At 39.4% G+C, this 13,393-nt stretch overlaps 1 protein-coding gene across 1 annotated transcript; it reads right to left on the bottom strand.

Annotated features, from left to right (window-relative positions):
• Positions 1 to 441: 441 nt before the first annotated feature.
• Positions 442 to 2,870, bottom strand: gas1a (growth arrest-specific 1a). The gene has a single exon (XM_030736926.1). It carries the CDS (start codon positions 2,238 to 2,240, stop codon positions 1,467 to 1,469), a length of 774 nt encoding a protein of 257 aa, XP_030592786.1. The 5' UTR covers positions 2,241 to 2,870; the 3' UTR covers positions 442 to 1,466.
• Positions 2,871 to 13,393: the final 10,523 nt, after the last annotated feature.

The following is a 13,393-nucleotide window of genomic DNA, read 5'->3' as shown; positions in this document are numbered from 1 at the left end:
CAAACAGCTGCGTAAAAATTCAGGTTTGTTGGACGGTTGCATTTGGTGTAAAGATGAAACTATTTATGAGAGATCAGTGCTAAAAGAGTCTTTAAAAGGAAAAAAAAAAGACCAAACCCCAAAACCAAAACCTTAATCAGGTCAACCAGAGTCTCCACTATGTGATCAGACTCATGTACTTTTTATTATTATACCACATATCAACTGAATACACCTTAATGCCAAATATACTGAGCTATAAATCAGCCTATCATCAAAATGTGTCCCTTTCAACTGTAATCATTATATAAACGGTGAAAAGGATTTATAGAAATAAAAATACCAATGTGCAAAATAAAGATTTTATTTACTTATTACAGAAAGGTAGGCATAAAGCAAGTCACTCCAAACTGATGTAACTTAAAGGGGTCATCTGAGAATTACGAAAAAACAAACAAATGATGCTTTTCTCTTTTTTTAATGGATTTTGGGTCATATAGCAAAGTAACACTGTTACTGGTCAAGCTCAAACTGACCAAAGGATTGTGTTATAAAGGTTGTCTGACTCATTAAAAACTATGTCACTTTTTTATCAACGTTTAAGGCACAGTACTGTATAGGAAGTAATGTTGCAAAATTAACAAATAACTCACAGTCAAGAATGATATCTTCAAGTTTCCTTTATGCCTTTCTATAAAGGTATATTATTAAGGCAGTCATACAGTGGATTTAGACATTTCTTTCTCTGGGCTATAAACAGTGAATAAATCATCTCATAACCTAAACCATAGAAGATTCTCTGAAAAAAAAATCTATATAGGCTATACACATATATACAATGTACACTATTTTCAGTCAAAAAAAAAAAACAACTTCCCTTTAAAGCTGGAATTCTCTGTCTTTATTCACATGGTGGTGATTTGGATGTAACTAGGTGGCATGTAATAAATTAGGCTACAGTTTCACTTTAACACCTAATCTATTTACAATAGATTCCAACATTAAATACAAATCACATGAATCAGCCTGATGCCAAAGGGCAATGGCCTGTCCTAAAAAAAAAGTTCATACTTTTTTAAATGGCAGTGCAAAGCATATACTGATTATACTGATACCATTATACTGTTACCAAAACAAGCCAACTCTTTCCTCTTTTGTGACAACTTTACTATCAGAGTCCGACAGAGAAAGCAGACAGTTCTATTTAGCTTATCACGCAAACACACCGCATCTGCAGAGTCGTAAGTGGTGTGGTTTGATCAGAGGACTGTTCAGATATCTTTCTGGTCTCATTTGCATAGAAATATCCCGATTTGTTATCCTTCAGAGTCTAAAACTCATTTCAAAGAAGGTTTGCTTGCGCCCAAAGCAGTCCCCTTTAATCTTTGAGACTCTACACTTTCACAATAGAAGCAGGTCAAGGGGCGACTAAAGTTTAGATTTCCTTTTATCCGGACAATAGACGGGGCAGTTTATGAAACCAGGGATTAAAAGAGGGGTAACAGAGCCAACATGGATGCCAGCAGGATCAAAACATACTGGGCCGCTGGGAGAAACGCTCCGCTCTCTGGCTCGTCCTCGTACACATAGTCGTCTTCGTCATCTTCGTCGGAGCCACTGGCCTCATACCTGGCAGACCTGTCGAAGCACAGCAAATTCATGCTGTTCTTGACAAACTCACAGATGGCCCTTTCTGTGCCATCACACACACAAGTTTCCAGCAGCTGACCCTTCGGTATTTTACGCATGTTCGCGATCACATTAAGGCAGGCGTTTGTGCAGACTGCCCCGCTGAAAAGTTTCCCGCAGTGGTTCAAATAATCGTGCATTGCGGAGCTGCACTGAGGGTCTCTCTCGCACTTTTGCCGGGCTTCCGTGCAACCTGTGCTGGTAGTCCTTGGCAAGCAGGGCTCTATGGCCCGTTTGGCGTTTGCGCATATCGAATCGCGGCCGCAGCTGCAGTCCTCCAGAGCCGGCCCGTTTTTAGTCAAGTTGAGCTGGATAAGCGAGGCAATGCAGTGGCTGGGACACTTCTTCGTCTCCCCACTCAACACTGGGTGACACGCGTGATTGTAGTGTTCAAATGCATAGTTGCATTCGGCCTCGCTTTGGCAGTTCATGATGGCTTGCCAGCATATCAATCGCCGACCATGGGACGGCGAAGCCAAGGATAAATAGCCAAAAAGCAAAATCAAGTAGCCAAAAGGCCGAACAGTTCTACAGACGCTCTGTACCAGTGCACCATTGTACCAGTTTGCCATTATTTTGGCTGCAAAGAAAAAAAAAAAGGATAAAACTCACAGCAGTGTCATGTGTAAAACTTCTACACCACTTCCATGGATAGTGTCTTCGCTGGAGAATATTATATAATGTTATTATTCCGAGGCAGATGGTGTGTGATAGGCCCGTGTGTAGGCGTTCAACAGGCTGGCACTGCGTAATCCGGGCTCCATACACCCGTCAGTGCTGATCCATTTGAGCCGGATTCTTGAGCGAACTGTCCGTTATCCGTACATGATTGGGATGGGAACTAAAACAGCAGCTCAAAGTAAAGCTCACAGCAAAAGAAAACTTGTCCATAAGCGTAGGAGAGTTTCTGCAGCGCCTCACTCCATGGCAGTGATTCTGAGCTCAGCGATCCCCCGATGCGTTCCCTAGCGGATCTCCACCAACAAGCCGAGCGAAGTCCCGAGTGCCCTTAAGCAGTCCTTGTGCGCACGGGAGAGCAAACAAACAGTGCACGGGGAAAACAACAATCCTTGTGGGTCCAAAGTGGTCCTCTACTCTCTCCCCTTTGACCGCTTGTCTTTCGCTTATTCAGCCCCTCTACATACATTAGCGAAGTGCCTCTCATTGGCTCGCCACTTGAGGCTTGCTACGTAGCGGTGGGCGGGAGCTGGTGGTGGGAGGAAAATGGTCTTGGGAAACAACTTCAGATTGATGCTGTGGAGAGAAGATTTAGGAGAGAGAATGTTGCTCTCGATTATCCAGGGAAATGATTTTAAGACCTTTTTTTATGCTCACCGAACTTGGAAAAAGGTCTGAAGGAAATCCAAGCTTTCAGGGAAATAAGAATCCTTGTCTAATATAACAATACAATACAACACAATAGCTTTAGTAATCATTTTTAATTTAAAGTATTACCCATTGTTATTTTTTTTCCCATTTAGGACATGCAGGAAAGCCACATGCCACAAAAGCCACATTAGTATTTATACATTTAAATTTAAAGAACGTTAAGAAAAAAGTTGTCTTCACTTTGTTTGTCTACACTTTGTGTCGGAGAGTGAATCTCTGCAGAGAAGTTGCCTGTTTAATATCAGAGGAACTAATTTGACATCTTTGAAATCATTTTAAACGGTGGTTATCAGATTTTAAGGGCTGTCGTGCAAATATTGTCAATATTTCATCATAGTTTTTAATATTAATATTAATTTATTTTCTCCAAAGGAAAATCTGAAAGTGAGAGGAAAGAGTGGGGAAATGCAATGACAGACCATCATAACGTCCCAGCTTACCCAGCTTTTTATGCTGTGGCAGTGTGACTCCACTGCTGTGCAGCAGTAATTGAAGTCCACACCACAAGTCCATGCTTGCAGTACTAATCATCTGTGCAGTATCATCACTGATTTAATCACCCCCATCCCATAAACTCTTCCTCAGAAGAGCAGTTGAGTACAAATTAATTGAGGCATAATGCAGCCCTCATTGAACATAATTCACTATAATCACTCATTATAGCCAAATTTCTTCATACCATTGCACCAGCTCATATCAGTCATTTATCTGATGAATCATACTACATCTGTTAAACCTGAATGACTAATTAATGTGAAATTTCATCAATCAGTGTGATTTCTAAATTTGTGATTAAGTTGTAGCTTGATTATTTTGTCCTTTTTCATTAGTCAGGACTGTGTCAAGCTGTGATTACCCATATCCTTTATTTCAACAGCTTAATAATTTAAATTAGATATCAAGATGTGGACAGACATAAATCCAAGCTGCAGTTTTTTGTTTTTTTTCCCAGTGAGTCCTTCTCCTTGCATGTAAATCACAATACAGATCTTCACACAGTCTTGCAGTCTGGTCAGTGGTGGATATTTGTGGCATGACTGGAAACCTCTGTTTCCTCTGTGATGGAGTTTTCATTGCATAAATACTTAATGGTTCTGCAAATAAGAGTCGAAAGTGTCTGTGGCTTCTAAACTCTGAGGGATGAAGACCAAAATTTGAAGTCTGCTGCAAAAGTTTTATTGTTTAAATATTTTTTCTATGAAGAACTGCATAATGCTATTAGTAATATAAGCACCAATTAGTTTTAATGGTTTTCATTTTCACTGTAAGGTAACCTCACAGGTACATGGAAAAAAAGAGATTTTAAAAGATTTTAAATCTACCTATGGAAGTTTTTTTTTTTTCTGGACTTAGAGGTCTTCTGTTTCACATTTATCAACATAATTACAGAATAAATAAGGTTTTAGGTTTGAGTCCTTTTAGTTTTCTCACATAAGTTTCATAGTTTTCAGCTGTCTAGTTATGGGAGAGAATTTCTGCATGTTTATTGGTACTTACAGATCTCAACCCCAAAAATGACAAAAACAATTTGGGCAATAAGTATTTAATATTCAAATTAGTGTCATAGAGGACCAAGAAAACCAGGAAATGGACACATTTGAGAAACAAGGAAATTCTTTTTGTTTAAAAATCATTTAACTATATAATTAATCTTTGACTAATCTACAATATTTCTCATGTGAATGGATACAAGTTGGGCTTAAGGTTTGCTTTGCATCTTCTGATTCTGGTCAAAACAGTCCCTGTCAATCAGCAACTGGTAAAATATATAATAAATATGATGAAATTGACGGCTAAAATAAATGCTGTCAAGTCCAAATTTTAATGATTACATACCTTCTTAAGCAGCCTTCAATGTGAAATTTAAAAATTTAGAATTTTTTTATTGTTAATTTTACTTTTACTGTGATCATCAAAGAGGTGACCAAAAACTAAAGACACTGTCTGTGTTATAAAGGATTTGCCTTTTCTCTTTTCTTCCAAAAGCTTAGATAGCTAAGTTATCTGCCTGGACATCATCAAAATGACACGTGTATGTTTGTGTGTGTGTGTGCTCGCGCACGCGCGTGGTTGTGAGCGTGTGTGGATGTGAGTAAAATGATAGCCCACATGTTGACACATGAGCGAGAGGCGGCAGTTTAGTTCTTGAGGCTTGATGTGGATGAGGGAGTCAGGGAAGGAGAGCAGTGAGGGCACAAAGGCTGTTTGTGTTTCAAACAGCATTCTGATCTCAGGAATGTACCTTTAGGCCACAGCCGTCAGCTCCCGCTGCAAACAATGCACTCAATGTCAGTTACGGCTGGCTAGCACAGCCACTGCTGGCGCTGCTCCAAGGTCCCAACTCGTCGAAAATGATGGATACAGGGAACTCAATACCTCAGGAGTCTCTCTCCCATTTTTTCACCCCTACAGCATGAAGAATTGAAACATTGTGCATTTCAACAAAAGCTTTCCAAAAATGAATCTATTCACTGTAAACTGCAACAGTGGAAATGTATAGTCCATAAAGCTGACAAAGGCTTACATGTAAAAAGACTCCATTAAAATTTCATCAAGTACATAAAAAAATGCTTCATCTGGAACACTTAAAATATGAAAAACAAACAACAACAATGTATCGAATCAAACAATTTTATCTCTGCCACCAGCTGTATGCTTAAACCAGATGTGCTGCACTGAGAACTGAGTGCTGTTAATTTAAGGGATCAATTAAACCCAAATTCTTGCCACAAAAATCCAATTAAGGGATAAACAAAACCTGTTGTTCAGAACGCAGCGCAAATAAGGCTCCAATGTTTCAGGGAGACTTGTACGACTGAAATCAAAACAGAATATTTTCATTAAAAAAAATTATACTTTCACAGCACCCAGGGATTGCCAGAAACTCTTGGGTGCTGTGAAAGCTAACATTAACTGTCTAATGTGTTTAATTTTTGCTTTTGATAAGCTTTAAATCATTTCAGTAGAACTGGCCTGAGTGCATTTTAATTATCTGTCTTTTACCTGATGGTCTGAGGGCTGAAACTTTCTGTTCTTTCACAGAGTTTACGATCCAGCACACCTGTCCACAAGACTTTCCAGAATGCAAGGACTTTATTAATTCTTGAAGCAGATTATTGCTTCTACAGGTGGTAATTTTCCTCTGCAAAAAAATTTAATCAATAAGACAAGTGTTTTTGATGCCATAGTATTGACATTAAGAGAGTTAAGCTGCTGAATGCTAGCTTATTAGTGGCCACAGGACTTCTGTTGTTGGGGTGAGTTGTACTGTTGTGAAGATTTTTTTTTTCTTTTTTTTTCCAGTTAGTGAATGAGCTAAATCCCAGCAGAGCAGGTCGGTAACAGCGGGCCTACACTGTGCTGTCTGAAAAAGGAAATATCCGAATACAGGAAATGAGTTGGCAGGAACTATCCATTCAAATTGCTTCCTCTTTGGGATTTCAGAGAAGTGATAATGGCAAGTGATAAGTTATCTGGAACATTTCCAAACAAGATTAAAGATTCATTTCCTTCCTCATGTCTGCCTATTAATTTGCCTCTGTTTTGTCCATCCTCTTCTGGGGATTTGTGCTGCTTTTTTTCTGTTAAGAACTGCAGAGTGACACACAAGTGATTAAACTTTTACCACTTGGCAGATAATGGAAGAAAGTCATGAATGCAAGACCCGGCTTTACCATTTCTAGAATGCAATGGCTGCAAATGTAAATCCCTTGAAATGAAAGAGAAAATCCCCAGCAGCACTGAACAGCAGTAAGTTAGAATAATCACAAACAGTGTTCACTACCGAGCTTCCTATAAACGTAATCAGCAATACATATCTTCAGAATGTGTGGAAGTGGGACTTCAAATTTCCTTTCTTATTATGCTCTAAAGTATCTAACAGAAGAAGGCGGATCGTGACTTTGCAAATTCTTCTAAATGGGCAAATGTTAAATGAAGTGTTATGGGAGCATGATCCTTTAATCAGTAAAATTAAAGTCATCCATCAAGTCAAATAGGCAGAGATCCTCCTGACCCTTTTCGCACAGTCCACTGCACTATAATTTCTACAGGACTGCACACATTAGAAGAAACCAACACTCAAAAGTAACACTTCATCCATACATTCTCTAAGTGATTTTTAGGATCTGAGACAGTAAACTATTGTGAATTACATGCCACCCTGCACGGTTTCACTGCATCAGATTTCCCCAAACTGAAATATGTCGAAAGCCATTTTCAAACATGATTTTCAGACAATTTTGGAAGAAACAAATTGGAATGTTTTCCTCATTTCCCAAATTTAGGAGACAGTAGGATATAGTCCATGTCCGTGTGGTTTAGGTGAGGGAGCTGCCTGGATATATCATGCAGGAGAGAGCACGTATGACAACCACCTTCTAGAGGTGAATATACCGTTTTATTGGCTGTGCTATTGACACATAGTCTTTGCATTAGGGAGGATGCAGTTGGTCACTAGTGCCTGATCCAACCTTTCTGGATGTTTGCATGAACCTCTGTAAAGTAATGCCTAGAATTGTTCAAAGCAGTAGTGCATGTGTGGAAAAAACTCAAATGTGGTATAAAAGAAAAGTGGGAAGACTGACTGCTATCTAGTTTAGCGCATCATGTGGCTCTTTTATGTTAATGACATTTAAGTTAATGAGCTTGGCATGTTGGAATAAAACATGCCGAGCTCATTAACTTAAAAACCAACCATGTCTAAACAGCACAAAGCCAACCTTCCAGTGGAGGAGGTGGCACTCCAGTGGAATCATCAAATAGCCTCGAGGGATTGTGAGGTCTATCATTCGACCTCTGGCAGAGTTAGTCATTTCTGACCATGATGACAGTGCTTATCTTGCACAACAAGTCAACTACCATATACATGTAATTACATTTAAATCTGTAACTGCATCCAGGTAACTTCTACAGTATTTACCCTGGAAGACCTCTCTTCACAGCCTCCACACGCCACACATCACACAAACAGCTGTTGCAACACATGCTGCTCAGCCATCAGCCTGTATGAGCGGCTGTTTAAACAGGCCTGAAGGCCTTTCATATCACTGCAGACAAACACTAGCACATATGGACCAACCAATAAAGCCCTAACCTCCGACACAGACACATGACCTTAATCTCTCAAACGCGAAGTGCAGCAGGAAAGAATTTAACAATGTAAAAACACAACAAAGCAAACTTGCACATAATCACTCTAGCCACAAGTTCTAAACATTCCTGATCTGCTGTTGATGAAATGCTCAGCTTTGTTGTAGTGGGTGATAAACTTCAAAAGCCACACTTCAAAACCGCATTATTAATGCAAACTAGTCAATCCAAAATGCCTCTTTTTTACTTCTTTGGTTAAAAGAAGAAGAAGAAGACAAGGTGACCAACTGCACAACTGCAGGTAAGCTAGTTGTTGGACAAAAAACAAAACCCTGACAAGGATAAGTGGAAGAGGGAGGGAGTGGTGGATGGACAAATTTCAAATTTCACTATTTTCAACTCTTTCATTCAAAACTAATTTTTGATGCCTATACATAAGCAAGCTCACCAATGTCTTGTTTTTAGCAACAATATCTGTCTCTTTCAGATCAATCGTTGGTTTCTGCCAACATAACTGTTGACAGATACTGTGTCTATTTTTTGCTGCAAAAGTTCAGAATGAGCCTTTAGTGTTCAACAACCACAAACACTATAAGATGTCACTGTGAAGCTGCTGGTCAGAGCAAAGAACCACGAGCTGAAACCATTTATAAAGCTTCAGAAAGCTGAAGTGAACTACAGACTTACGTAATAATGCTCCATCCATCCATCCATCCATCCATCCATCCATCCTCTTCCATCTATCCAGTTCAGGGTTGCAAGAGAGCTGGAGCCTATCCCAGATGTCACAGGGTGAGAAGCAGGGTACCCCCTGGACGGATTGCCAATTCATTGCAGGGCCAACACAACTAAGACAGCGATTCAGATTCACACCTGTGGTCAATCACCAGTTGACCTAACCCTGTGCATGTCAGCACAATATCATCTAATCTTTTTGAGTAGCTTTCTGTCACCAAACCCCATGCAGTTTTTTTGGAACACCTCCAAATTGTGTGGACCAATTTAAGAGATTAGACCAAGAAAAAGCACACAAGACCAAGACAAATGGCCCCCACCTGATCTCCCCCTGCACAGCTTTTGGCATTGCAGTCTGCTATAGAGATGTCAAGTAGTGCAAGAGGGAATGTGAAACCTTAGCATGTTCCCCATTTGGCACGTTCCTGAGGCTCCAACACAGTTATGAGGCCACTTCATAGGAGTGTAAACTGTGTATTTAAAAAGCCGTCATTGTGGGACTAACACTGGCCCTGGTGTAGGTTGTTAGAATAACTGAATGACACAATGGTTTCTTTTCTAAATAAACAGATGTGGGCAGGCTGTTAAAACCTTCATTTTTTTTCTCTTCTTCTCCATCTCCTTATCCCCTCCTCCATCCCATCTGTACGTCGCCTCACACACATATATAAACACCCGCTCCCTCACTTTCTCGCTTTGACTCTCACCCTCTCTCCTTCCCTCCATCCACATGTCTAAGAAAGGCAAAGGGCCGGTTTCCTCGTGCAGCTGTTCAGCACAAACAGGCCTCTATTCGAGCCTCCACAGTGAAGTGATACTAGTCGTCTGCTCAGGCTGATTAATTGCATGTCATTCTTAACTCCTGCAGGACCGCTGCCCCCGCTGCAGTTCCTTTAAAATACCCCACCACTCCACCTCCCCCTCCATGCTGCACATGGAGGAAATGAACTCACCACAATCCTGCTGCAGCTGAACTCATATCAAATCTAATTCTTAATGAAAGATTACTGTTATATCAAAAAAGGCTGCAGCTGGTCCAAATTATAATAATTCATAAGTTCCCTGAATAGCTAGTGGAAAGCAGTTTACAATTACTCAGTTTACAAAAGAAAATAAACAAGAGAAACCATGATAATACTTTTAAAGTTTCTGTAGCTGAAACTGAAATCTTTATCAAGTCTAATTTCCTTAATTATTAATGTGATCTTTCTTGATTTCCTGGAGGAAAATTTATATTTAACAAAAATCTATAATCCCAGAACTGGGAATAGCCTATCCGTTTTAGGTTTTAGTCCACAATTTGTCAGTTCTCTACTGAGATTTTCTTTGTTCCTCCTCCTTTTGGGGACATTTAAAAAAAAAAAAATAATTTGCAGCTGTAGCAAACATTCATTTTCCAGCATTCAAATAGAAAGGGTGTGTAAGAGCCTGCTCTTCAGCTCTGGAGTCATCTGTTACCCACTCAAAATAATCGCCCCTGTTGTGGCACCCTTTCTTTTTTTTTTTTTTTTTTGGGGGGGGGGGGGGCGATAAACTAAAGCAAATAAACATCAAACAGGAACAAAGACGAAAAAGATTTAAACTTCCAGAGGTTGTTTTGGAATTCTGGGAATACGACTATAAATGAAAACATGTTAGGTGCTTAAAAAAACTATTGAAAAGATAAGCAAATGTATTTATGAAACCTACTGGAATCTGGAAGTGTGTTTTAAAAGTCATAATATTTCAACCACTGCTTGCCAGTGTCCCCATAGTGCAGAAGTGCATTCCCAGCTGGTTCTGCTATGCTGATAAGGCAGTGCTGCTGCCTGGTGACCAAATAAAAAGCATATGTCTGACATAGCATCAGAGACGCATCAATCCTCTGTGAACTCTTGACTCTGAGGGGATTACTGTGGATAAGAATGATGTGACCAGTCCATGCACTGCATACTTTGAGGAAACACTGGAGATATTTTGGAGTGGCAACCTTCAAAACATTTTTTCAAACCCATACTTTGACTGTTTCACTTTATACTGTTTATTCCTTTATGCTGATTGTGTTTATGATTGGCCCTTTCTTTAGCTGACTTTTTTCTTCGTATGAATCCATGTGCATAGAGTAGATTGTTCTGCTTGTCTGCACTGTACACAAGCTTGAGTTACTAAAGTTTTTAAAATTGCAAATGAACACGATACATGACATTATCAACATAAGAAGAACTCTTTGTTCTCAAGTCTGTGCTTCACCCCCCCCACACTTGTTTTAAGCAGGCTTTTAAAGGACAATGTATGTACTTTATTTATAACTGCAAAGTTTCTGCTGAGCTCAGTTGTAGCTATTTGAAGCACACATGAGACCATCCTGAACATAAAGATTTTAAACCACAAACGTTCTGCTTTCGCCTTCCTTTTGTTTTTTGGGGTTTTTTTTGTTTTTGCCAAACAACTTGGCCTCTGGCGTAGGGGGGTTTAGTGCAGACAGCCCATCAAGATGACATGTTTTAGGCAAGACGTGTAGGAAGAACAGAGCAAAAAAAAAAAAAAAATGCTCTGCTGAACCAAACGTCAAATAAACCAAATCTCTAACACTAGATAGTGTTCAAGCAGCACTCTGTGAGATGTAGTTTGGATTGTGAAACAGCAAAGAAACATAAGCTCTACATTTTTTTTAAGACAATATAAAGTAATGTAAAATTCTTTCCTCAAAATGTAATGTTTTGGCAAAAGGAGGTATTAATATTAATGCAAAACAGTGCACTCACATATGTAATGGACTGGGATTTTCAAAAGTACTTCAGTAAATCATTTCTCAAACACAAGTTGTGCAATCTGAAATATCTAAGATAAGGTGGATTCAAACCCACTGCATCAGGATGAGATATTCCACTCATAGGATTTCCAGCATTTTTCTTCTGAGTAGGAATTCACATTTGCAAATGTTAAACAAAAAACACCTCAGTGCCGATGCTTTGTCACAACATCCTCCGTCAGTATCTGCTTTCAGCCGATAACAGCCAGGCAATAACTCTACAGGGGCCCCCAGATGGCTTTGGACAGATTCATCACAACTAACACCCCAGGTCAGCTGCAGGTAATCCATCAGGGCACCGAGCTAATTCAGCAGTGTCAGGTAGGAGCAAAATAAGTCTGACTTTTTCCTGCACTCAGTTCAGGCAGAGGTTATCTCTCTTCTGATGTAGTTTATGGATTCTTCCAAGCATTTAGCCCTATGCGCACATTGTCTCCTGATAAAATAGAGATCAACCAAACCCTTAAAGATTAAAAAAAAAAAAGTTTGTATGTGAGTGTCATCTATAAAAGAAGGTCCACACACACAGAGCATGATGAGATGATTGCTATTATTCTCTTACTGCACCCATTTACTCCCCGGAGAAAATGCTCTCACTCCATGACTGTTGCTGTGTAATGTGGTAATGGATTTCAATATCAGGAACAACTGACAAAAGTAAACCACTCAACAGCTTCATTACTCAGCACTCTGGGCAACTCCTTAACATGGCTGTTAAGTGAGCCATATGAGCTGAGGAGGATCCCACGCTCTGTGTCTTTTGCATCTCAGTTGCTCACAGCAACTCCCAACAAACAAATCCCACAGCCTTCAGTGGTGATTGGAAAGAATTAGGCAACAGTTCAACCCACAAAAAAAAGAGTCTTTTGCAGACCTTTACATGTTCATAGCAAGAGAAAAATGACCAAAAAGCCATATTTAAACTTCCAGCAACACAGGTTTTCTTTTAAAGTGGCCCTATTATGATATTATGCTGGCATCCTATTATTTTAGTAGTTTATGTCACAGTAGTAGATGCACATATTAAACCTATGGCTAAAGTTCCAAATAATGAGGGCAACATGTGAATGATCCCTATGAGCCAGAGATTGATGTAAGACTCAGTTCCCAACTTTTTCTATTCTTTGCTTTATTTGTATATCTTTAATATAGCCATCTTCTGCACTGATCTGTGGCTATGAGCACAGCGGTGCAGGAAGGGAAACCGAAACAACTTGTTTCAGGCAGCAGATGCACTGAGAATCTGCACAGGATAAATACAGATTATTTCTGTTCTAGTTGAGTTCAGTGAAAAAAAAAATATGGAGATGGAAAACAGGAGTGGAAAACTCGCAGTGTTTTAGAAACTGGAGTAGTAATGCCTTATCACAGATATTTATAACATAAATATAACATATGATTCATTATGCATGTACACAAAAAATCTGGAGGAACAAGAAAAGTAATGATTTCGTATTTCATGCTAGACTGCTTAAACACACTGCAATCTTTGCTACACTGGTTTATATTATGTAAACATATGATAATAACTCAAGCAACAGTCTCAAAAACTCAAGTGCAAATTAACCAGGGACAAAGGGACAAGGCTGGTACTAGATCCCATCACCCCTGCGACTGACTATTATACTGTTAGCAGTATCTGACCAAACATTTGCTAAACAATCTATGCAAGCAAGGCAAAAGACCTTCAATAACACTCAATAATAATAAAGTAATAAA

This window comes from Archocentrus centrarchus, chromosome 9, assembly GCF_007364275.1.
Source record: "Archocentrus centrarchus isolate MPI-CPG fArcCen1 chromosome 9, fArcCen1, whole genome shotgun sequence".
Taxonomy (NCBI): domain Eukaryota; kingdom Metazoa; phylum Chordata; class Actinopteri; order Cichliformes; family Cichlidae; genus Archocentrus; species Archocentrus centrarchus.
This window is presented reverse-complemented; position numbering and strand designations above follow the sequence as displayed.

Excerpts from the sequence above, each read along its gene's own strand:
- gas1a (XM_030736926.1), bottom strand. The coding sequence starts at position 2,240 with ATGGCAAACTGGTACAATGGTGCACTGGTACAGAGCGTCTGTAGAACT.